The sequence below is a fragment of the Zonotrichia leucophrys genome, chromosome 8, assembly GCF_028769735.1.
Source record: "Zonotrichia leucophrys gambelii isolate GWCS_2022_RI chromosome 8, RI_Zleu_2.0, whole genome shotgun sequence".
NCBI lineage: Eukaryota > Metazoa > Chordata > Aves > Passeriformes > Passerellidae > Zonotrichia > Zonotrichia leucophrys.
Window position 1 is genome coordinate 24,479,201 of NC_088178.1, and position 27,156 is coordinate 24,506,356.

Here is a 27,156-nt window from a genome sequence, read left to right on the forward strand (position 1 = left end):
GAACAATTCCATGCAGTAATTATGACTAAATGACAAAGAGATGCGAACAATTACCGAGTCCATTTTGAAACCCTACACTAATAAAGTCATTAGATGCTGCCCTTGCCATGAGCCTTCTAAAAGCTTCTGAAGTTACAAGAACACACGGCATTGTTCCGTGGGACAATTGCTGCTGGCAGAATGCAAACCTTGAGTTAAACCATGCTGCAAATTGATCTTGACATTCTGTTAAGACCGCCACTAAAATCAAAAGCAAAGGAGAAAAGGAGAAAATGAGCGGGTGGGATGTAATCATGGAACAGAAGGGTTCCCTCCTCACCTTCTTTCCTCTTCCTCCTCAAAACAAACCATACAGAAAATGACAAACTCGCCTGGTGTTTGAGAACCTTTATTTTTAAAACATTAATTAGACTTCTGACCTGTTTTTATTGACTGGCACTGTACTGCTATTAAAGTAAATTAAATAAAAAAATTGCAGAATACAATAGAAAAGGTTTTCACACCGCTCTGTGAAACCTGTTACGGATTTAGTGCCTGAAGAACACGTCCAACAGTTTTGCAAGCAACATAGACAGAATCTGTGGTCACTCCTGAAGAGGCACTGAGAAATTAACTCACCTCCTCCCGCTCTCACAGACCCCACACCTGCAATATATTTGCTGAAGGATCAAATGGGATTGGGGAGCTGGAGTAACATGGTCAACTGGTCTTCATCCAGGCATGCATCATTCGGTAGGTTAGAATTAAGGGTCAGCAACTGTGAATATGGCTAATCACCTGATGACGGAAATTGCAGGTGAACACAACCTGCTGCTGAGAAGCACTTTAGTGAATTAACTCTTTCCTAAGCTTTAGCAAAGTGAAAAACTATCATTTGAACATTAAAACTAACAAATACCTGTCATCAGAGCAAAATTGGCAACACCTTGAAATATGGTGCCCAAGGGCAATGATATCAGAAGCTAAAAAACTGCTACAGATTTTTGAGTCGATGTCTTATGGTTTTGGCTTTGCTTAACAAACACCATGTGTGCTGGAAAGCTCTTAATATTTTGCATTATCAGTGTTTGCAAATGTTGTGTGTAGAAATATAGGGTGTGTGTGCATGTGTGTGTATACATATCACTATATATATAGTGATATATATATATATATATATATATATATATACACATGCACACACACCTTATATTCCTTGTATCCAGGAAAGATGTTTCCTGTTTATATGGGTAGCTTTGTGGCCTTTCTCCTCCTTTGACAGGTCACAGGAATATTTCAAAGAATTGCTCCTTAAACTGAAGTCTAAACTGTAGGAGATAAATATTTAATGTATGCCCCTTAACAGTAAAAGCACCACATTATTTTCCTTAATGAAGGCCACTTATTTTATTTCCCCCTTAGTATAATGTTATTATGATTAATGAAAAAATTCATAATCATTGAACTTACTCAAACTGCTCCCTTCACTGCAAACCTGATATCAGAGGCAATTAAAGCCCATGGAACCCCAAAAAAAACTTCCTCTCAACTTTATTAACTAGACTTCTACTTTATTTTGATGAAGTAACAGTCCTGCATGGCTGCAGAATGAAATTTTTATTATCTGACTCCCAAAGTTGTAATGCTTTTGCTCTTGCACTGCTGCTGGCAGGTACCCAGTGCTCTCACAGCATTTTAATCCTACCTACATTCACTCTTCAATGTGTTGGAATGGAGACGAAGATTGAGAGATTCCAGAAGAAATGTGCTATTGTACAGTAATGCAGGTTTGAGGCACATTCCTGTATCAGTGTCAGCTGACAAACATTAAAATTTGGAGAAAATGACACAAATTTGGGGAAAGTGACACAAATTTGGAGCTGGTTTTGTTCTACAGTGTTCAGGATGGACTCTCATTTTATTAATGAGAAAATTGGAAACAACTATTAGGACTAATTTTGGAATAGAATTATATCCGTGGATCAAAACATTCAGAAGATTTTTTTGACTTATAAAAGGAAAGTCTTTATAGCTGTTTGAATTTACTCATGCCATACTGACATTGAGCTGTCCCTACTGACTGCTGTAAATCAAGTGAGCCTGATTCCTCTGCTGTCCCACCCTGGCTTTTCCAGCATTTTTACAATGCAATTGGAGGAGTATAAATTAGCTGCTCTTGGGCTACACCAGCAGGCAAAACCCAGTTCCTCCTGTTGTTGCTGTTGTCTTCTCAGCACTCAAATAAAAAGCTGCATTTAACTGTGCTCATAGGGCTAGAGAACAGAATGGGCTCCAACACCACTGTCACTGTGTCACTGAAGGGTAGTGACTGAAGAGAGGGAATGAGTATTTATTTATGGGAATGCCCACAGTGCATTGGCACTTTCCAAAGGGAGAAGGAAGCATCATGCCCCCTCTGAAGAAATCACAGTCTAAGGAGCAGGATGTGACACTAAACACAACCGAGAAATTATTCTAATTCGAGCCAGCATGCCTTGTTTACCCCTTACTATTTTTTGACCTCACTGTTAATATGACAGTTTCTTTGTTGTTGTTAACAGAAAGCAAAAAAAATGAAGGCTTAAAAACCCTATCGTCCAGCACAATCAGGGACTAAGTTCATTGAGAGCAGCTATAAAGCCTTAAACAAGCCCTTTATTTTGTGTTTTAAGAAGTGTCATAAGGAGTTAATAGGACACAGCTGTACAGGCTCTTTCTAACAAGCAGCTTCTGTCGCTTTGGTCACCACAGGTGTCTGTGTAACCTGCAAACTCTTATTACTAGTGTATCAAAGTTGTGCTACTTAATAGATTTCTTTAGTAAAACACAACAAAGCAATTACATGGCTGTTGATCGTTAGTCATAAAAAAACCCCTCAAACACAGTTTTTCAAAAGAAACTACACTGCAATTTTTTGTCATTGTAAAATAAAAGAAACTAGAGAATTAAATAGAAGAGCAGACAATAGAACAGCAGGTAGTCAACTGAACTTAGCCACTACAGATGGTTTAGAAATAGTGTTTCCTTCTACACCAACTTGTGGGATAAAAGAAAAGGAGGAGGCTCCTTACTGCCCATGAATGGCAATACCAAAAGACTTAAGCAACTTTCCAGTCTATGTATTTGGTCCTATGAAAGAACCTAGATGTTTCTTTTTCCTCTATTACTTTTTTCTTTTTCAGAAACTTTTAATCTGTTTTTACAACTGCTTTTTTCCATAACCTTTTACACTTCTCTAGAATAACTCGAACTAGAAACATTGCTGCTGATCCCTCCAATGACAAAATGCAGAAGGTCAAGTGAGGAATTCCTGAGAAACACAAAGTGTCATTTAAAAAGCACATTAGAAAAAGAGACTATTCCATTCTCCAAGGTCACCTCAGTAAAGAAATATTAACTATAATTTATATAGTGAAGACTAGAAATGCATAAATGCTCTATTCTAGTAATCTGCAAGAGAAAGAAACATAAATGTATCATTTTCCTTGCTCAACAATCACTTGAATTTTGTAAAGAAGTGGCAATCTTATTCCAGACCAAATGACTATTGCATCTTTCAGTCAAAAATTAGAATAACTCTAATTATAGTAATATACTTAGGATGTTATCCTGGCAAGACATGATCAGTCATCTTCTAGGTAAATAAAGTAATGAAATAAGGTCCAGTCAGAGAACCAAACAAGTCTGATTTCTAAATGTTACAATAATAATAATAGCATTACTTTCAGTAGATCACGATCAACTGATAACTAAAGAAGTGACAGGCCTTGGTATAACATCAAGAAATTCTGTTGGTAATCTACAAAAGTTGCAGAAGGAGGTGAAATCTACAGTTTTAGTTTCTTTACTCATCAGCAAAATTATGGTCTCCCTAAGACATAATATAGCTTTTATTATATTAAAACCAAAATATCTGAACATTCCCAAAAGAATGTTCTGTAGGAAAACTGTAGTTTAAAAAAGTATTTATGAATTGCAAGCATTTAACATTTTGCATAATCTGTTCTTAGTACTAATTTATCACACAAATGTTATTGTTTAAATAAGATTTTCATTAACAACAACAGTTATTACTCCAGACAGCTCTTCATGCAGTTATAGCAACATAGACACAATTAATGCCATATAATATTATGGCACTGCAGTGCATTACTGTGAAGGCACAAGTTTGAATATAGAATGATGTTTGAAAATAAACTGAAAAAAGAAAAGAAACAATTCCTTCAATTACTTTTTCCTGCACAGGAATAAGAAGTCACTTTGTGATGAACACAAGGCCAGCCCAATTCTCAGTGAATGTCAGCCAGCTCCATTGATCAGCTGAGAACAAGCATGAATTTTAGCTCAAATAGATATAAAGCACCACAGATTTGATAGCCAGAGATAAGAGCCTTCCTGAGAAAAGCTGCTCCACTCAGAGTCCAAGGAGTCTCACCTTGCTCTGTTTGCTTCTTTTGTCATGTCCCATGCCCAGGTTATGAAGTTCTGACTCAGGTAGGAGACAATGGATTCAGCACAAAGCATTTGTGAGCAGAAGACGTTGGTTAGTACACTTTCGTCATGGTGGAGGTAGATAGCAAGAAGCTTTCTCTGGAAAAAAATGTGACAAGAGATGAGTGAAAAGTTCCTCAGACAATTTACAATTTAAAGTTGCTGCTGCAGATTTGTGTTTTAGTACTCACAATGGGATTTATCAAGGGTGGCAAGTATCTCAAAACAAGAAATAATCAGCAGATTTCAAGTCAAAGGGTCCATCCCTGCAAATTTTAAATATTCTCAAAATCTTCCTAATATTCTGAGTACTAAAATACAATATATTATGTGCTTAGGACATGAAAAGAACAACGAATGAAAAACAAAAACCTTATTAACAGACCTAAGAAATGAGTGAACTTTTTTGGCTTGCTGCCTAACAAAAATAACATTTCCGTGAACAAGGAACATTGTCCAGCCTCTTCCCTGGATATCATCTACCACAAAAACCAGTTATAAACAATCTGAAAAAATGATAGTGCATTGCTCTCACCACCTCTGCAGCCAAAAAAAGAGGCACTACATGTTGAGATGGTGTCTATGGTCTCTTGAAACAAAATATTCTGTGCTGTTCTTCTGGAACCCTATCAAGTAAAACTTGAGCTTCGCTGCCAGCAGCTGCGTCCCCATGAAAATCTCAGACCACCTTTTGGAAAACAAGTCTGTGTGCATGTAAATATAGAAAGCAGGCTGCAAATACACAGGGAGACTATGAGCTAGCTAAGGACTGTGATTCTGCAACTGGCATTCAATGAATTATAAATATAATTCAGAAAATTACAGCTTTCCATTCCCCCATACCCATATGAATTACTTTATTTTAAAATAGTACTTGAACATATTTGCTGAGAAGATACGGTGCTATTTTCAGACTTTTATTTAAAGTAATTTCAAATCTCTTCATCAGAAGTAACAGTGAACCCTAGATATTGATGTGTATTGATATAGCAAGACATGGGATGCAATTTCCAGATAAGCTGTCTTTGCAGAAAACCCCTGTAGGGCTCTCGCCTCATATACTGGCTTTGGATAAAATTTAATGACTGTTTATAAAAGGAACATTTGAACATTCGACTTTGGGAAAGGGATTAGTAATTTGCATTACTGTTTGTCTAATTTAATTTAAATGTTCTTCAGAACCACGTACACATGTGCCAGGAAGGGCCATTAATAAGCCCAACATGCAGAGATCCATATAAGTGCAGCCAACAATGTTGACTGAAACTAAACTTGAAAATCCAGGGCACTGATGCACAATATCATGCAATAAAACAGCATTTCTGTGGTGATATTTAATTTAAAAAGAAGAAAGAGGCAGGGGAAGATCAGGCACTGTCTGTTTTTGAGGATCAGCCGTTCTGCATTTCAAAGCGTCGATCCCTGCAATATCCAGGTTACTGTGCTAGAATCTCGACTATTATATAGCAGTTGTAAGAGAGGGAGGGCAAAGATGTGTTTACTCAGTGATTAGGGCCTTAGAATAAGCCTCTAGCTCCTAGAGAGACAGCTCACCACTTATTCATTTGGACCAATTCACAAAGCCTAGAAAGATTAAACATCCATGCTGAGAAGACAAGCGAATGCAGACGGTGAAAAAGAAATAAAAATTCTTTAAAAACTCTGAGATGACTTCATTATTTTTTCCACAAGGAAACTTTAGGAAAGTGTTTAGTTAGAGAAAAACCCACATTGACCTCTCTCTAAACCCTTAATCTTTCCTTTGTGGTGGCACTGCTTTGTGGTAAGCGGATGGCTTTGCTCTCCTCTTTTCACTGGGAGCGGACAGAAAAAAAGGCTCTTGAGAAACACTTTTACTTCCAAAGAAACAACCCCATGAAACTGTTAAATATGAGATTCCGTACAACAGAATGTTTCAAAATATGTACAGTTTTAGGCTTAAAGATTTAGGGACAAATTTCAGTAAACAGAACAGGCACGAACACAATGGAGGTTTACACTGAGTTACTTCCCAAGGGAATGTAATTTTTGTTGCATCAACAAATCTCACCATGCAAAGACTAAACTCCATCACATATAAAAGACTGTACTTGTATCTGATACCACATCCAAAATGTTAAGGGTGGGCACAGGCATACTGCTGTCATAAATGCAAAGAGATAGCAGGAGGAACTGAAGTGCTAAAATATTATTTTGAAAAATATTTGTGAAAGCTGGGGACATTTTTTCCGTGGAAAAATGCATGATTGCAAAAGGGTCACAGCTTGAAGTTTGTTGTTGTTGCTGCTGTTGTGTGGGTTTGTTTTCATGTTTGTTTATTTTACTAACCCATGGTAGCACATATTTATAAGCAAGTTTTGGTTGTGTTTATTTCAAGCCTTTGAAAAGTCAGAGTAAATTCTAGGATTCTATTATGACTAATACTGGGTACTTTGAAGTCAATTTTCAACGACTAAAACAGCCTTACAAAACTGTTGAACAGTCTCAAATTACACAAAAGAAGCCTACTAATGGAGCACTAGACTGTTCTGTGTTGGGTTTTTCAAAAATATGACATGGAGGTTATATAATTAGCATGAAGTTTTAAACAAGGAAAAAAAAAACAGGGAAAAACTTACTAGTCCCTATGAAGGTATAGGACACCAGAAAGGTTTTAAGCACTGAATACCTGAAGGACTTCCAAAGGCCTTAGGACTTGAGGAACTTAAGCCACCAAGAGATGCATTTTTCAGAGTATGTGCATGCTGAAGACCAGGCATTAAAGAGAAGTTAACACACTTTGTACAGAATTAGAAGAAAAGTTGTCACTGAGGCAAAAAACCTGTAGATCTTGAAGTGACTAAATTGGCATCAGTGGGTAATGGGATTTCTAAGCTTCTCAGCCAGTTCCTAATACTGTGAATAACTCAGATAACTCAAAAGAATATGAACTTGAATGAGAATAGGAATGCAATCATAAGGGTCAGCAAGACCACAAACCTGAATGGTTATTTCTAAATCTCAGGTTTACACGTTCAAGTAATGACTGAGACAGAAAAGTTCATGATGTAACAACAGCTGCTAGAGGCATGAGTGTTCTGTCAAACTGGTAGGCTAACAAGTCAAAATCTTAATTTTTTCCTCCAGGTTTTATGCAGTGAGAATTAATTCAAATAAACAGGATGCATTTACAGTTCTTTAAATCTTTGAAGTGCACAATCTGATCCACCTGTCCAAGGTGATCTTGGAGCTCATGGGATCAGCCATGGATACAGCTACTTTACCTAGCCTTGTAGAAGACACCTGAAAAAAAAACTTTACCACACAAGTTCCTAAAGCAGGAGTGAGGTGATCCCTGTAAACTTCTGATTCCATACTTTGTATTAAATAAGGCATAAGACATTCCAAAACTAGCTCCTAGTTTAATCTTGCTGTAATTTTACCTTTCAGTAAAACATCTATCTCAAAAATCCATCAATGATGAAGAATCCCCAGGAGCCATGGTAGGGTGTTCAAACAGCTACCCACTCCCAGGTAAAGGTGTGTTAGAGCCTGCTTTAGTCTACTTTCATCTCCCAACTATTTGATCCTATTATACTGTTGTGTCTCCATTTCAATCAATTGCACCTGCAGTGGTATCTTACATAATGCAAATAGTGTCCAGTAATTAACACCAAACTCAGGTAAGATCTATCATCACAAGATTTGAAAGAAGAGAAAATGTAGAGTGAGGCAGACAAGTTCAAAAAACTTCAATTTTTTTGTATCAAATACAGAGGAGAGACCCATACCCAGGAGCAACCCTTCAGATATAAAAGATTTAGCTACTTTTAGATATGGAAAATGAAAGATGTGTAGGCAAACAGTGAAGCTACTAAACTAGTGTTGTAGTAGCAACTTCTAAACATGGTGACCCACAAATTCAGAAATACTTTACAAATTAAAGGACAGAACTGCTAACACACATCAGAAAAGGCTGGAAAGAAAATGGTGACTAACATGGGACTAAACTGGAGTTTATGGTTCTGATACTTGCCAGAGTGCAGCTGCTTCACTCTTCCTGAAAAGCTAGAATTATACTTCTATACCTGTCCTCCAGTTTCAATCAGACCATGTACATTAGTGGTCAGGTTATTTGTGTTTAATCAGAATCTGTAAAGTGGTAATTCCTCCAGCTGTAATCTGTAATAATTTCAGTATAAACTTATTTAGCTGAAATAATAAGGGACATTTTTCTGAGTCATACAGGTAAAAATGATGCTACAGAAAGTCCTGTATGAAGGAATATTCTGCTGCAAGGAAGAGGGGAAAAAATAGCTTTTATTTGAACACACCAAATCATGGAAGGAGCATATTTTGCTCTGGGTATTCAGGAAATAAAGAACCCATATGTGAGAGGGATGGCGCTGCCTCTAAATTGAACCTAAAAGACAGAATTCAAGGAGAAGAAAAACACGGTTCATTTTCAGAATGCAGGAATATATATTGAGGTGACAATACCAATCTGTGCTAAGAGAGATGTTTCACATATTTATTAAAAGTCAGTGGACAGAAAGGTTGAGAGAGGAGCAGGAGGTGAGCTGACAGAGGTATATAAAGATAAGAGCTCCTGAAAAGGCAAAGGCAATGTCTTTATTCTTTCTCTCAATAAAAGAGTAGCAACCACCTATAAAATTAAAAGACAAAGAAGCTCGAATAAAAGAAAATACTTTAGTATTATTCTCATATATAACTCAGTAAGCTTCAATATAGCAATTAAAATCCGGTATTAATAACAATACCACCATAAGTTAGGATTGACCCTCTGATGTCTCAGAACACAAGACACCCACAAACTGCTTTCAGACACAAAGACACCTCTCCCAAATACCTTGTTAAAAATGTCTATTATAGGATTTTTTCCATGGCATCAGGTGTAGCAATTCCTATGGCAGTGTAGCTCTGTAGCAAGAGCAAGCCCATTCTTCAGAAACTTAGTGACAGGGGAACTCTTCTTTCCAATAGACAGAGGAAGACTTTCACAAAAACCAGCTTAATTGTTGATTTAACAAACCTCTGTCTCTCTTTCTCTTCCTGACCCCATTAAAGGAAATACTGAAAATATTTTCTTGTCATATATACAATAAGAAATAAAAACACAACACCCTTAACTATCAGGCTGCTGGAGGCAGTTGGGAATTTCATGGCCAAGGACATTGGCGGTTAAAATCAAGGCTCTGTATCTTGGGTATTGTATTTTTGTGGCAAAGAGTTATACAGGTTTTAAAGCAGAGCCACATTTAACCTCATTCCACCTCGCCTATCAAAAACTGGAATTGTTGTGGCAGCAGTTGCTCCAAAGGTTACAAGATACTCATCATGTATATTAATTTTCATTGGTTAACAACTCAAACACAGCAGATAAACACCTCAACTTTTTTTAAAGGAACTTCCTTTTCAAGCAATATTTTGTTAAACAACTATGAATTAAGACAGATTTAACAGGAAACATCTATTTTCATAAAAAGAAATTGAACTCATATTCTTCTTCAAAACATTCTGACATAAGTTAATTTTCTTTAAATAACCCAAATTAAAATACTCCTGGAAAAAAGCTTCATGTTTATACACATTGGGCTTTTTTTTTTTTTTTTTTGGATGTAAAAAGTATCCACAACACAGATTTAAAACACAGCTGATGGCTGTCTCACTAGACATGAACTGCAGAGTGCACCTTCTGCTCTGGACAGAGTTGAGAATTTGTCAAGAAAAGGCCAAGATCTCTGAGCACTCAAGCTGCCAAGTGCTCTCAAATTAAATCAGTTTGAAGCGGTTTTCATTAAGATGGATTGAGTGTGGCATCGTGAGAAACACTCTATCAAATGTAGTGTTTTACTTAGTGATTAAGTATATACCAGTTGATGAAGCTGCCCAAATCCTTCGTAATCCCACCACTCCAATAAACATTTAATGAGTATATAAGTTCAAAAAGCCTAGTAGAGGATTTAAACCTTCAATCTTGTTTTTATTTACTCTTGGAACTCAATTTCTCACTTCAAGTGAAGATTGCTGGTGCCTGCAGCTCATCTGTTGCCCTGGTAAAATTAAGTGCCCTCCATAGTATAAATTAGAAGACAAGACACAGAGGTTGCAATTTCTCCAAAGCTTTTTTTTTACACTGAAATATATTTTTTAAATTATTTAAGGAAATTAAATTATAGAAATATGAAATAATGTGTCCCTTTCCTCAATTCTGAATTCCAGAAAAAATTACTTTGTAACAGGGAAAAGCAGTGAAAATAAATGGTGTTTCCACATTCTCATATCTTTGCTTAAAATCAGAATGTTACAATAAAAATGACGCCATTCCAAAGGTGGGAGGGAGAGCTTTCAAAATAAGGCAATATTCAGAAAAAAAACCTCAACAATCCAAACAACACAAAATTAATACTCTCCTAAATATACATATATATATATATATATATATACACAAACAGTGTTTTATACACAATATACACAATGGTTTTATTGTGATGATGACCTGGTCTGAATAAGTCACAAAATATTAAAAATGTAAGGCAACACGAATTTCAAAAGTAGTATGTAAGTAGCACAAGAAATATTTTGAGCAATAAAAAACTAAGTAACTGCACCGCATTATTATCAGATTTATAGGTAGAAAGCTGTTTATGAAAGTTCTTCATGAGTTTTGTCCACTATTACACTGATACACTGTCAACCATTTCTGATGACATGACACTAAATGAACTTCCCAACTCACACCCTTTCCTTGTTCAATTCACAGGATTTTTTCTCTGTGCAAAGACATGAAAATATTCACTAAACTTAGAGTGTTAAGTATGTGTCAACTTCAGCTATATAGTGTAGATTTATAATTCTCACATTTATCAGAACAGCCCCTAACATAATACAGAAAGTCCTTCCAACATGAATAACTACTTTCTTCATTTTAAAATTAAACATCTATCAAGAAAACAAAAAGTAAATTTAAACAGCATGATTTTCTTGTTTGTGTTTCAGCTTTATCTGTGCTTAATTATGCAGGGTTTTGGGTTTCTCCTTGGTGAATCAAGGCACCAAAACTTAAATAAACTGTCCCCATTCGAATTTTATTAAAATACTGATTTTAAAACTGTGCATGGAATAACAGAAACTTGAGATGTTTGGTTGGATATACAGAAAAACTAAACAACCAAACCTTAGTACTGGAACTTACTTGGCAGATAAAGGCTCTACAAAGGGGGGAAAAAAAGCACACTGTATTTGAGAGAGCTTCCAATTTAAATTTACAATTTCATTAGCCATTCTTCAAAGGAGGTACCAACATGCAACAGTGAACTTGTCAACCACAAGACTCAGAGGCAGGGTTATCTGGTGCTAGGACACCATTATTTCAGGAAGAAAAGGGAGGAGGGGAAAAGAAAAAGAGTAGCTTTGACAACTAAAGAGCTTCAGTAAAAATACAGCCTGAATGATAAAAAGCATCAGTTATTCACTGCAATTTCAGCAACCACCAAGGTAAGTCTTTTAGTCAGTCAACTGAATGAGGGCAACTCTTCTTGAACAATAAAAGCAAAACAACTCCAACATGTAGCTCAGCTTTTCAAAAATCAAGATGAAACCCTTAAGGTGATTTCCAGTCCCCCACTATTTTAAATAAAGTAGTTTTAATACACACTTACATCTCTTGCTTTCCCATAGAAGGCTTCTTGAAAAGCAGCCTCTAATGATCCAATAAAATAAACAGGATGGCAGTCACCATATCTATTTGAGATAAAATTTCCAATTAATAAAAAAGGACAAAATCAACTCATTTCAATATTCTCCCTTTTCATATATTCTGTAAATATAATGCATTGGCTAAATCTTTAGAAAGATGAGTATTACACTTCTAAAGGACAGAAAGAAAATATTTAGGACCCATTTGTTTTCTGACATTGGAAAACTCAAAGGAATGAACTACCTTACCAACTTTATCATAAATACATTCTGTTTACACATGAGTTACCTTAAGTTCTACACAATTTTCTACAAAATTCCTATAAAATTTTCAAATTATTTATTCTCTTTATTATATTCTTAAAGGTTAATTGAAGGCTATTCTTCCATTACACATTAATGCATCTCATACACATAAAGGAATATTTCATCACTGGAGTGAAAACAGAAAATATATAAACTTTCCATTACTTTGCAGCTTCTACCTATTCAATGAAACAAGCAACTGTTTAACAGTGCATGATTTGTAGTAGAAAGTTTTTTAAAAATCCAGAATATCTCTGTTTTTTAACAGTCAATATTTACCCAACCATTTTGCTACTGTGAAAACTCTTACAGCAACGATGTATTTATTTTTCAATACTAATCAGTTTCAGCTTTTCTGTTCCTGCATGTCACAATAAAATTATTATATATAACCAGTCTTTCTCATCCTTCTGGTCCTTTACATAATTAAGTAATGGTACTACATAGTGGCAAAATAAATAGGACAAGAATCAACTACTCCAGCTTTGGCTGAGAAATAATTTTATTTCAGAACTAGTTCTAGCAGCAGAATTAGAATTTAAATAAATTAGATTAAGATTTCTAAATATGCTATAATCTCACAAGAAAACATGTAGACTTGGTTTATTCTTATTTTCATTATTTACTAACTTCAACTGAGTTTGTAAAAAGAATGGGACAGTTAACAGTCTAAGCTTACCTTGAAGAAAACTCTGCTGTAAATTGTAATAAGGCATCTCCTTCATTTTCAGCATTTTCTGGCACTTAAAAAATTGGAGAAAAAAAAAAAAGAAATGCAACTCTATGGAAACAGAATGTAATATGCAAACACATTCACTTCACAGGTATTTCATGTTCCCAGCTTACTGAAGTGTTACCAAGGAACCATATAAATTTCATGAAAGACTATTGACTATGAACCTTTCAAAAGACAAGAAATTTTTTGAGGTCTCATGAATATATTCAGGTTTTCCAAACAGTAAAATCCTCAGGTCCAGTGTGATGTGATATTTCACTTGCTCTGGACTTACTTTAAGACTTGAAAGGCTCCACCCTTCCTATTGAAAATGTTAGAAAGCTTTCCATATTATTACATATATTTGCTGTCAAAAAACTTCTAATGAAGTAACACTACTGCAAGCCTAAAGTAAATAAAGAGTATGCAGGAACTGCATGTAGGAGGTAACTGACTGCTCCTGCTCAATCCTTTCCATAATTCAAGGGCAAATAATCATTGAGAAACTTGATCAGCATAATGAGTAAAACATTAATCAGAAATAGAATCTGTAGAATTTTCAAAACAGGGAAGTGGAAATCTAGTTATCTACAGGTGCATTTGGATAGAGATCACAATTTCTCTGACTTTATTTGTTACTCATCAATTTTAAGTTCAATTATTATTCTTCAGTTGCAAGGTTAAAATTTTCCCTCCACAGAAAAGTGCTTTTATAGTTGCCAGTTATGTGTGCAGTATTTTCCTTTGGTACATCCATCAGACATGACATTCAAACAATTCTAACCAAAAGATGTTTTCCAGTTTTTAAATCTGCAGCCCCCTCCCACCTCTCTGCCTTCACTTCTGCTGTACAACCTCCAGTTAATTGTAACTCTTACTCATTGGCGATTTCCTCAAGGCAGATGAAGCTACTCCAAACATTTCTCCATCATCAACTCCAAACTCAGTAGCATCTTCAAAGTCATCTCCATCACTATCACTAACCATATGAACATCAGTGCATTGCTGTATAAAAACAAAACCCAAAATCCACTGTAAGCTTCTATTTCAGACATTGTCAGTGAAATACTAAATACACACACAGTGACAAATACACAAACTGTGGTTTGATTTACTATTTTATACAGCATTATCAAAGGTAATTTTTAACAGAAGTCTGGTTGACAGAAATATTATGCGACAAAATGCATTATTAAAGAATCTCTGCATATACATAGTTAAGCAAATTTTATTCAAAGTTAATGCTGTTTTTCCATCTAATGGTACCAGAGCTGGTATAAGAAAGCTGCATAAGAAAAAGGGAGAAAAGCCACACAATGGTGGCTTTTATATTGGTATTTGGAATACCCATACAAAGGATAAAAATCAAAATTTTAGTGCAAGGAGCTAAGGTCATCTCCCCCAGTCAGATGCTTTGCTGGGATTTGTTTGCTTTCTTTTTCCTCTTTTTCTTCAATGACTCCTTTGCCCAGTTCCTCACTTGGTCACAACTGCAGGAACTGTAAATGGATTGTTGTAAGACACAAATCTATTGACACAGCACAACAGGAGGGATGGTGACCACTGCACCCTGAGGTGTCCCTGCCTGCTCCTAGAGCAGACTGGGAGCACAGGGATGATGTCCTTACCTCCTCTGACTGCTCCCTTGTTTGCACAGGTGAGGATCTTCTCCCAACTGTGAGTCGATGGCAAGGAAAAGTCAGTCCTGACACGGCTAAAGTCATCTACAAAGCAAGCAATGGTTCTTCATTAAAGCCTCAGTCTCAATTAAAGGTTGGGGGGAGGGTTTAAGGTTGTTTAGAGGTTCAAATTAAAGACTGCATTATTTAAACATATATTAAGAAGCTGAAAAACTAAAATTATTCCTTACATTAAAATATTTAAGGAAACATCAATTGAGTTTTACTGAGGTGTATGCACAAATTATCCATGGAACTGCAAACTCCAAAGGGCCTTGAGTTGTTTCCCTTTCTCCTGAACCAGTATTGAAGTTTGAAATGTTACTGTACATGGCAACTTTTACAGTTCTATGCATTGATGATGCAAATATAGATTTTTATTTTTGCTAATCAAGAAGCAATTGTTAAAGATGCTAAGTACTGATACACATAATTAAAACCGGTTAAATTGTCTTGAAAAAAATTTGTATTTTGAAAGATCTGTTTATCAGCAGAGATTGCAATAGACACAATCGCATTGGCAACTTGAAAAAGTTATTTCTTCTCCTTTTTGGTGATTTTAAATGTCAAGGGTGCACACCATGTTCCTCATATGAACAAAGACACACAACCCAAACTGCTGACACTGCAGTCAGCACAGGATGGATGGTCAGTAGCCAGTGCCAACAGAAACAGCACTTCTGCCCTTTGCTGTATGCCTAAATCTCAATTTTTAGAAAAATTCTACTGTCATTTGAAAGACAAAATTATTATGATGCTTGCAACCACACAGCAATAATATTTGAAAATCTGGTCCTATATTGCATTTAAAAACACACTCATTATAATGCCTAAAAATGAGAACTGCCCACTCTGTGACCAGAACCACCTGTGCCATCCCTGCATTTCAAGCTTCTGCCCCACTCCTGCCTTTTCTGGAGACCACAGCAAGCTTGATGACCACAAATAGCAATTTAAGAAGCACCTATCTGGAGTGATTTTACAATGCAAGTGACTCCCAAATAAAGATAATCAATTGTTTTTGGCAGTGACAAAGTATTTAATGCTATGCAATTTTCAGTGATGTGGAGAAGGGTAGTCCTGACTGTATGTTTAAAACATATTTTGTAATGGTTCCTTCAGATGAAACACAGAGAGGACAGAAAAACACCTAGATCCTGCAAAACTTATTAGTATTTTTGCAGAGCACAGAACAAAATATTTACATTATACATTTCAGAAATATAGCACTCTCCTAATTGGACTGTAAAAACGTTTAGGTAAAATACATTTCAATCATTCTCAACAAAAACTCCAAGAATAAATCATAAGCCTTAAATTTCATTTACTGCCATGAGCACTGAAAATACCCCATTTATTTTTTATACATAATTCAGAGCGACTTTCTCACTTGCCTGCTAGAACTCACAGAGATTTAATTTGCTGCAGGTTGAAGCAGGCTGATTAAGCAGGCTGGTTACCAAATGAATGTTAACCTGTCTGAACTAGCCTACTGTCACATTCTCACAGCAAGGTTAAACACAAGTTTAGCTGTGTAAAAAGCCCAGCAATCGCCTTAAAGGAAGTGAGTTTTAATACTTTTGAGTAAATGAAATATTAAAGACGACACCCAGCTCTAGACCAATTACCTATGAAACTCCTGTGACAAGAGCATAAGAACTGCATTCTCTGCCATAATCCGCCATTTCAATTATTATTTTTATAAGCTTTTAATAATAAACAAAACCCAACTGTTATAAAACCTGAAACTTTGCCCTGCAGTTATCACACCATATGAAATGCTGGTAAAACACACAAACACCCACATGAACCACACACAGACCACAGCTCCCTCTCTCACAGCATCAAATCCCCTGACAGATGCCTGGAAAGGCTCCCAGTATCTTTTACATGCACATTAAAGAGAGAGTGGTAAGATCAAGCAGGCAGTTATTGTGCTGCTTCATCACTTGGCCCAATTGCAGGGTGTTGCAATTCCAATTTGCAACCCTATATTATAGTGTCAAAGCGTCTCTCAAACACCAGCTAACAGCAGAAGGGGTTCCACATCAGAGCCTGTTTCATCCCACTCTCCACACAGTTGCTGGAATGTTGGGGGTTTGTGCACATGGGTGTGAGAAATCACCCTTCCCCTTGCCTTTTTTTTTCCCCCGTTTCTGAAAAGTTGGGTTTTTTTTTGCAAAAGAAATAGCAGTTCTGCCTTCATTCCAAAATAAACACCAAGCATCAACATTCTTCTAGAATAAAGTTATCTTCATTCAAAGATAGAGAGTTCTCTTGCAAAGAAAGACTCTTGCACCACAAAAGCTCAAGCTTTATTTTGGTAATCATAAAAACACCAAGACTAAGCAAAACATTGTTTTCAACAAACCCTTTCCTAGTCCTGTGAATGCAAGGTACTGATGGAAGCACCACTGAAATGTCTCAGTGGCAAGAACTGTAGAGCTCACACTGCCCTAGGAGAGGTTTTTCTTTCTGAATACTGCACCTGCCTCCTCCCAAACAGAGATGCAGAAAATTATCATTGCAATAAATTATCATTGTTTCAGCCACCTTCCCATGGGAATGGACAAAATCTTTATACCAACCTCATAACTGAACCAACCCCAAAAGTTGGTTTGTAGCCAGAGTACCTGATTACCCATATTCTCTAGCTTATGAGCCCATGTGGATGTGAAAAAAACCTCCAAAGTCAGTCACTTTTCTGAATTTTTCTTTTTTTGCATGAAAGTCACCACTATGTGGGTACCAGAGCTTGAATGGGATCGCTTCCACATGCCCAAGAAAAGACACTGAAAATGCATTTGCAGGACACGTGCATGAACAAGGTAGGTGTAGGTTATAAAAGAAATAATACAAAAGCAAAAAAAAAAAAAGATTACTCTCTTTTTTAGGCAGGGAAATTATGCTTGTGCAAATCAAACTGTCTCAGAACTGAAAGGTATGAGGTAGAAAGTGAAACAAAATCAGAAATAAGGAAAATTGCTTGCAAAAAGTAACTTCAGAGCCAGATCTTTTGTCCAACGCTGTGTAGACATTGCTTGTATTTATTTAAAGTAATCTCCTACTTGGCTTCCTATAGCTTTTAAGGAGAAGGAAAATAAAATTCAAGATATCAAACATTTCAGGAGAGTCTCCTTTTAGGAAACAGCAGAGATACTACATGGATTCAGGAGCTCTGGGATTCAAATGGTAAGGGTACAACCTGGACTAAAAGTTTACAAAAGGTTACCTGAAATAAATTTTAACTACTAAGAGAAAGATCACTACAAAATCTTACAGTTTAGAGAGGAAAGAAATAGCGTGGTGCTCACTTGTGCTTTCCAGCTCTAAGACACTAATACTATTTGTAAATGCTCAGTGTGAGATGATTTGCTTTTCAATTGCCAGCATTAGCAATCGAGGAATAAATTTAAGCAACACTTTTTCTGATCCAAACATGCAGGATTCTTTGTCAACCTTCCAGATTAACCCAGAAATATTTGCCAAATCTGGAGTGAGACCAGATGCTTTAAACAATAAATTATTCTTCATGTTATATTAGTTTTATGTTGAAGCTTCTATAAATACAATTCAGAACAGTCTAAACCCACTATTTTTTCCCCAAATATTTCATGATACAAATGTACCTGAAGGAGAGAAAGATATTATTGAGAGCATGTAATTCCAGAGTGCTGTCACCTCATGCTCAGAATAATATGAAAAATTACAAGTCCATAATCTCAAAACCTTGTATCTTCTAGAAAGAGCTTGTTGGCACAACTTAATTCCCACTCTTGCAGACTTCTGACATTACAAATGAAGGAACAAACCCAGTCTCTTGCACCAGTCCAGAGACATTTAATCAAGATGCTGAAGGTGTGAGAAAGATAAACAGTAGAAGGAACATGAAGGAACAATACCAGCAGAGAACTCCAGCTGCAGAACTCACTCCTCTGAGAAACGCTGATACAAAAATTATAAGCTCAGTGGACTGCATCAGGAAAGGAGTAATTGGATACGACAAATTGGCCTTCCTCATGTTCAGCCACACACTGATGGAGAAAAACAGCATCTCAAAAGAGATTTGAATGGCAGCCATGCCTAATGAGGAAAGTGAAGGAAGATGTAAGAGCTTTCTAATGCCTTACAGAATATAGCTGGGACACCCAAAGTGTCCAGCTTAAGGCAATAATCTGTACAGAACAGGACATTCTTCCTCATCCTCAATTATTGAGAGCTTGTGCTGTTCACAGGACACTTGCCATCAAGGGATCCCATCTCTGCAAAGGGATAAAGCTTTTTGTAAACAAGAACTATTCAGAACAAGCAAGTATAATGTTCAAGGAAGGTAGCAATATTGGTTTATTTTGTGCTCCTTGTTCGGGTTTTGATTATTACAAGAGCAATGAATTTTGTTTCACTTTATAGAAGGTTTTTGAGTGTGTGGACACTGATTTGCTTTAATGGACATTAATCCATCTATCTGAACATACAGACACCTGTTAATCAGGGCAAGTTATTAAATGGAGCCTTCAGCTATAATACTCAGTACTTGTCAATTTTAAAGAAAACAGCTTTTGGCTGTTTAAAAGACCACTGAAAAGGAGAAATTGTTTCAGTCATTGTAACAAGGTAATTTTATTTTCAAACTACTCAAATGACAAATTCTTTCCAACCACTGGAGAGGTATTTTTCCATGACAAAATATTTTGTAATCCCATTTTTTTGGCAAAAAGTAGAGATTCTTGATAATTTGTTCTCAGAAATTCAAAGGTCAAACTGTAAATCTCACAAAGCATCAGACAGAAATTCAGAGACTACTTGATCCATACATAAAGGAGAAGATTCTATAAATGATGCCAGATTTCACTTGCACACACACAGCAAGTGAAGCAACAGGCATTACCTGACAATGGCAAGCCAAACCCAAAACCTTGCAGTGGACAAACCTTCTGGATTTTTAATATAAAAATATCCTAAAAATGTAATTTCTGTATAACATCACTGATATGAATCGGTCCAATTATTCAAGTAGCTAAACTTCTAATACAGAATCATGTTTGGCTGTATACAATCTGCTTCAATAGGAAATTAAACAGGGAACTCTCACAGCATGATTTTCTATTGAGGAAAAGGAAAAAAATCCATTTTCTGCTTTTAATACTCAGAGATAAAGTAAGCAAACAAGATTCTGGTGTACAAAATAAAAAGCGTGTTTTCCGATACTTGACTCTCCCCCATAAATCTCCCATAAAAAGGGCTCTTTCTAAAGGTTGCTTAGCAGGCTGCACTACACACATAGGGGTTTGTAATACACATATATCACACCAAAAAATCTCAATCAAAAACAAATGCAGTGTTACCTACTAATCCTGGTTCAAATACTCATGTGACAGCCCTCTCACTGTGCCCAAAATGTGAGTTGTTTACCTTTTCCATTACTAGTTTACTCGCTGATACATGGCTTAAGAATAGAGAAATAAACATGACCAAGTACATTTCATAACACTCAATTATTATAAATAACTTCAGAGAGGTGCCCATGGCAAAATACTCAATGACTGGCAGGTGTCTCCTCTGTGAGAATGTCACTCCCACAATTTGATCCTTTTCCTCATTGGATTAATTACCATGATGGTTCTTCCTCCTCATCAGGCAAGTGAAGGGATAAGGATAGAGGTCTGAGCAAGGAGCATTATCAAGCATTTCAATTTTCATATCAAATTTACTATTCTGTTATGTGACCTTTTATTATAGCACAAACTAATTTTCTGAGTATGATAAATGCCAATTTATCAGATGGATGGATGGAGGGATTCTCTTGAAGATACAGGGAAAAAAGTTGCATTTTGAACACAATTATATGGAGTTTGAGAAGAAACAAAAACTTTGAGAAGGAAGAAAAACTCTAGAAGGAACATTTCTGTTCTTGTTTTTCTATCAAACATTCTATGCACATGGTACTACAGAAGGATTTGGATACAAGGTATTTTAGGGATCAAATGCTTTCATTTCTTAAGTGCACTGACAGTAGGTAAGGTAATAAGACAAAACTAATGATAAACCAATCTATTTGGACCACCTAAAAAATAAGTTTTTCTTCTTGCTGTTTACCATTGGAACTAGATTGGTCAGGCTGCTCCACAGCTGAGGCTCACTCACATTTCCATTTTCCTTTTGGAACCTATCTTTTCCAAGACTGAAGAAGCTAGGAAAAGCAAGGAATATTTGTATGGTGGACAGGATATAGCAATTAATGTGGCATATTGGAAAAATCCAAGTGTACAAGGCAGGGGTGAGAGGTAGAGCAAGTGAGTGAAGTTTTGGTTTTGCATTTGAAATACAAGAGTAGGAAGTTTTTCATTAAAGAAACAGTTGAATAAAATTGTAGTTTCTAAGTGCATTCAGCATAGCCCTTTCATGTGAGTATTGAAGCAGGGGAAATAAGAGTATGGGAACTCTGGCAATCTTCTGCAGTTCTCCAGAGATTATCAGACGGCTCCACACTCTTTCCTGGCTGGAGATCCAAACAGAGAAACCAATCCATGCAAGAAGGAGGTGGTGGACCCGCAAGCAACTCATGCCATTTCTGAGGATACTCCAAGTCTCCAAAATGACACTATGACATGAGAGAGTTTTCACATGAGCTTGTTCTTGCCATGGCTGCAGCTCCTGGTGTTTAACCAAGCATCATTAACAGTGCATGGGCAGCCTGTTATGCTCAAACTCTCACTGAATTCCTTGGGAACAAACAGGTGGTCAACTCTTCCAAACCCATCACCTGTCACTGTTTATATTCAATAAATAACCTATCTTCTTTTCAACGTACAATCTCACAAAGGCAAACTGATACATGATTTAAGAATTCCTGCATGCTCATGTTTAAAAGTTATGTTTAAAGCTCCAAGAGATTCAAGATTTTCTGTGAATTAAAGTTTATCCTTTGGCTTGTTTTTTCTCAAAAGTTAGCAAGTATTTTTCCAGTAGTAACAGACTGTAAAACTACTTTTATCCATACTAAAATACATAGTATACATAAAACAAGTGTTATCGCACTAACAAAGAGCAAGTACCCCAATGAAAAATGAAGGTACATTGCAATTCAAAAAGCAAATGTATTAAATACATTCTTTTAGTTGACTGAAACAAGGGCTTTTTTGTACTATGCAATTAATTGACTCAGAAAGATTTACTACCCACAGCTGAAGGGCTCTCTTCAGTCTGTACTGCTCAACTAGACATTGTTATCCAAGCTCAGTACATAATATTAGAAAAAAGAAATCAAACACCCAAAGCTCATCTACTGCCACGTAAGCCCTTACCCTCCTTGAATAACAATAAAAAGTGGATGTAATTCCACATTAGCCACTTTGTCTTTTGACATCAAATAGCATTAGCTGGGAAAAACAGTCAAGTATGCTTGAGGTTTGTTTATTTTATTAAACTATTGCACAAATATGAAAATGAACAGAAGAGCTAAAAAAATTTGACAGCCCTTGAAATTAACTTCCTCTGGAAAATAACTTCATTTTCATTATGCCTCTCCAATAAAAAGAAAAAAAATCTTGACAGGTATTCAACGTTTCATTTTAAACACTAACTGGATGAAAAAAACCATCTCTAGCGTGGAGTGTGTTCAGGTTATAAATCAGTAATGCTTATTTTAACTCCTCACAAAGTGTTGTTGAGATAATTACTGCTGACAGCTTTAGTCAAGGTTCATTTCACTTTTTCTACTATTTTTCCCCTGTTAGAAGTTCCGCAGGGCCCATGGGAAGATCCACCCCTCACACCTGTTGGGGTTCTTCATGTTACTGAGGCCAGTTTGGACACGTCACTTCACATTAGCATTGTGCCAGAGCGCTGTGACAATTACTTATCGCAGGTTTAACTCGGAAAAAAGTTTCTAATCCAGCCACAAGAACAGTGTCAGAGTCCGTAATTTAAACCTGTCAACACAGGTTGCAGGAAATTCATTCCAAGGATTTCAGTCGTGTTCCCATGGTAGATCTCTGAACTATAATGAAGCTTAAAATCACAAAGGAATGCTATAGAGTTAAAACACCAAAAGTTTAAAGAGCTCTGAACTGAAGAGGAAAAAAAAGTGCCTGAACTATTACTCATGTTTTAAAATTTGATATATTCTTTAGATTAGGATTAAGAGACTGCTGTGCTGATTTGCCAAAATTCCAAAAGGCTGCTGCATATGTGTCTTATTTTGCCACAATCCTGGCAGATCTTTACATGTGCTGAAGGCAGAAGTATGGTGAGGCAGCTCTGGAATCATCTTGAGGATGGTGTGGGAGGCTGGAGGAGCTCCAAGGCACAGTGAGGAGGCCACTCGTGTCCCTCAGACACCAGGGCAGGGATGCTGGCACTGCAGCAACAACCACCCTAAAGGCAGCTCCACAAAACACAACGGGATTCTTGTGAGCTTGAGAAAAAGTGGTGCCTGGTGCTCTGGGAACACCCAGCCCTGGTGTGCTGGTTGAACACACATGCCAATTTCTGCTACGGGCCCTGTTAATCACCAGCCGTGTTACTGTGCATCTACCCCTGTCGTTTGCTGGCTGAATGAAAATTATCCCTGGTTTTGATTATTTCTCATTTGACTGAGCCTAGTTAGGCAAATTAGGAATTAAAGCAGAAGGACAGCTACTGTAGTACTTTATGTTGCTTCAAACCACAAATATATTTAAAGGAAACACAAAGAAAATAATATTTCCTCGTACAACGGATTCTGCAAAAAAAGAAATATACTTGAGAGACTGAAATAAATACCCATGATCACTTACAGAGCTCATTCTTCTTGTTAGACAAAAACTGTAAATATTAAAAAGGATGAAAAATCTGCCAAGCCATTTGCAGCTATTTGAAACACAGGGTAACAGAATTAAATAAACGCTGAAAGACCTGGAACACAGTTAAGTATAGACCATGAGGCTAATTGTGGATCTTGAGTTAATTACTTTCCACTGATACGTTTTCTCAATGGTCTTTTACATGAGTTTTTTCTTTCCTCAGTCTGAACCCCAAGGCAATTCAGCGTGCTAGCCTCCAAACTCTGGGTGATTCATTGTGTACTTCTGCCTTAGGATTTTTAGTTCATGCAGAGAAAGCCAGGCTTTCACATCAAGTTGATGTTAATGTGCACTGACAAAGCAACAGTAAAGGAGCTTCATGTTTGTCACAACGTGCACTCTTTAATTTAGTAATTGCTTTATACTGATATGCAAATAATGACACATTTCCCAAATTTCCAGTTCCTCAGCAATGCTTTTGCTAATTACTCAGTGGTTAAAACTTAGGCATGTAAATTGGTCCAGTGAGTTTATTAATCAGTACACCTGTGTGAACTGATGTATAAAGCACACATGCCTGGGAACAGGTCATAACTCACTGTACATTCCTGAAGGGCTCTGGGACTGAAAAAAACAATTCTCTAACTAAATCAAGATAAATTACAACTAACAGAGTGTTATTCACAGATAAACTGGGATTCCCAACCTTTCCTAAGCTAAAGAGACACTGTCTTTGGGTGACAACAAATAACAGGAGTCAAAGCATCCATCGAGAGAGGGATCAAGGTAAAGAAAGAAAAGGTCAATTAAAAAAAGGACAAGAATCCCTCTAGGCCCTAAAAACATGGGAAAGGGCCAGTGCCCACTCATCCATCCGTTCTCTGTGGACGACACATGCTTTGAAGTCTGGTTATAGTGTTTTGTGGTACTGTGTACTCTTACTTTTGATACTCTAACATGAAAAATTCAGCTGCACTTAACACGGATTCAGATTCATAAATGCAAAAACACTCTAAAGAGTTTTAACCTGTCTTGCTGTATTTCCTCAAAATTGTCCTGTTCCATTTGCTTGCTTTTATGTTCCAACAGAGCCTGTTAAATTTCTGGTATTTTCTTTATGTAATTGGCATAGAATATAGACAATGTAATAATTGTTTTTACTGAGTCTGATCTCTAACTACTTATTTTTCACTATACAGAAGAGACACAAAACCACTAACAGGTTTTTAAGCTTGGGAACAAATAAAATAATAAACAGTATAAAACTAACAACAATCCATCCACATCACATATTGCCCACAGATATTTACAGATACACCTTGGGAACTGCTTTGCATTCACAAAGAGTATCAGCCAAATACTTGGCACGTTTCTGGTCTATGGTGGGATGCCATTTACTTCACAACATTGTACAATGCTCTGGATGGCAGAGAAGTGCCTGGATTTGTTTCCAGCACTATATAATTCCTTGGCACAGTTCAAGCAGTTGTGCTAGCAGAGCTGCTTCCAAAAAAATGCTTCAAACACTGATGGGATTTTTATGCTGCCTTTTCTTCATGGATATCATTTTCTGAGGAATTGGATTTTTGCAATGTTAGCTCTTGAAAACACAGTGCTATTGACTTCTAAAAATGAGCTTCTAAAAAGGCTGATTGTTTCCTATTTTCTGTTTCTCTTACCTGGAATGTGTATCTTCTAGTGAAGTTCTGCTCTGCTTATAAGAGTGGAGCTTCATTACAAAGAAACAAGCACCACTGTGATAATCCTCCAGGAATAATGCAATTACCACTTATCAAACAGGTGTCTGCTGTATTCCAAGGAGATTATCACTTCCTATTCTGCTCTCAGAGAACACAGAATAAAAGAGAAGCTGCTACTATTAAATGACTAAGGGGAAAAGGAGTCTTTGATAACAGCTCCTGCCAGCATCTCTCAGCAGGGCATGAAGCAAATGTAGTCCTTCTATAACAACTTGGCACTGAAATGAGTATTTTGGTTTCTGTAAAATGAGTTAAAGCACCTAAATAAGACCACTCCAGTTAACTCAATCTGAAGCATCTCTCTATGTTTCTTCATGGAATATTCCAAGAATCTCAGCACCTCTGGCTTTATGGCAAACCATGCCCCTTGTGAGTAGTCCTGAGAAGGAACTCTGCCTGTTCCAGCAAAAATGGGCTGCAGAGCTGCTCCATGAAACACAACTTCTTTGAGAGACACTTCTGTGACAATCCAGGGCTTGATGAAGGCACAAAAGGATCTCCCAGAGAATTAAATCTTCTTACCAAAATACATTTGTGGATCAAACCATAGCTGGGTGTAATTGGTCAGCAAAGGCAATTTTTAACATATTTTCAAAGCAGCTTCTTGAGTAGGAGTTATCTCAGGAGTGGATCTCTAAAACCAATAGCAAAAGCACTCTCTTATGAAATCTGGGTACAGCTCAATGCACAGAAGGTGCTATTACTACATGACAAACCATGTAATTGGTTTGGAAACAAGCCCAGCTCAGCATCAAGGGCAGAGGAGAAGTAAAGAGAGTAAACAATACCCAGGTGCAGGAGACAGGAAGCTACTTCAGCTCCTGGTGATGTCCAGGGCTTGTGAGGGCCAGCAACTGTCCATAGGTGGGTGCTTCAAAGAAAGTAGACCCTGTAAAACCCTGTCCATGAAGATTACCACTGGTTTGGTGTAAACTCAAGGAAGAACTGCAGCTCCTGCTGCTGCCTGTGCTGGGACACAAAAGCCCCAGTGCAGTTTGTGTGCTTGTAGATGGAGAGGTGGAGTGGTGCTGTGGATACAATTCACTCTCCCAGCACCATGTGTGCTTCAGGGATCTGGACTTCCCTGATCTACCCTGCAGATATTTCTCTGAGCATGTGGTCATTTCTATCACATTTTGATTTTCAGGTTCTGTTATTAGAAGGACAGAAATTGGAGGCAGCAAATATAAAGTATCAGTCTCAGTCAGTCCTTGTTTACTCCCTTTAACAAGTTCTATGAACATGACATTTTTAATAAAATAACTTTCATGTTTATGAGTTTAAAAGCAAGAACAGCTAAAAACATCTCAGCAGATCAAGCAGATTTGTCAATGGCTTGCAAAAGAAGAAAGCAGTAAAAGATGACAAATAATTATGTCTATAGCACCACTGCTGTTCCTTATGCTTTAAAATTACAGTGACAGAAGAACTCAGCATTGAACCAATTAATTGCTAACAGTAACCTCAAAATTTGCTATCAGCTTTTCCTAAAAACTCAGGTTGATTACAATATGTTGCACTGCAATGGAGGGGACTTTTGGCAGAAACCAATGCAATTTTATTTGCAATGAATTTGACTTTTTGAGTCCTTATTGTAAAAGATCATAATGCACTTTGCAAACTCATTTAAATAGACATTCTTGAGATTAAATGCAACAGGTATTTAGCAACACAATTACCTTTTACAGCTTAGGAGGGAAGCAGCACTTGAAACTGATAGGTCACACTTTAGAATGCACAAGGAA

General features: G+C 36.8%; 1 protein-coding gene across 2 annotated transcripts in view; it reads right to left on the reverse strand.

Moving 5' to 3' along the window:
• The window catches only part of FAF1 (Fas associated factor 1), a 148,895-nt gene that overhangs the window by 35,131 nt on the left and 86,608 nt on the right, over positions 1-27,156 (reverse strand). For both annotated transcript variants that reach the window (XM_064719667.1, XM_064719668.1), the window contains 5 exons: positions 14,818-14,913; positions 14,068-14,194; positions 13,154-13,217; positions 12,132-12,213; positions 4,415-4,569 (listed from right to left, as the gene is read on the reverse strand). In XM_064719667.1, the coding sequence (XP_064575737.1) occupies positions 4,415-4,569; positions 12,132-12,213; positions 13,154-13,217; positions 14,068-14,194; positions 14,818-14,913 (524 nt within the window). The remainder of the gene's footprint in view (positions 1-4,414; positions 4,570-12,131; positions 12,214-13,153; positions 13,218-14,067; positions 14,195-14,817; positions 14,914-27,156) is intronic.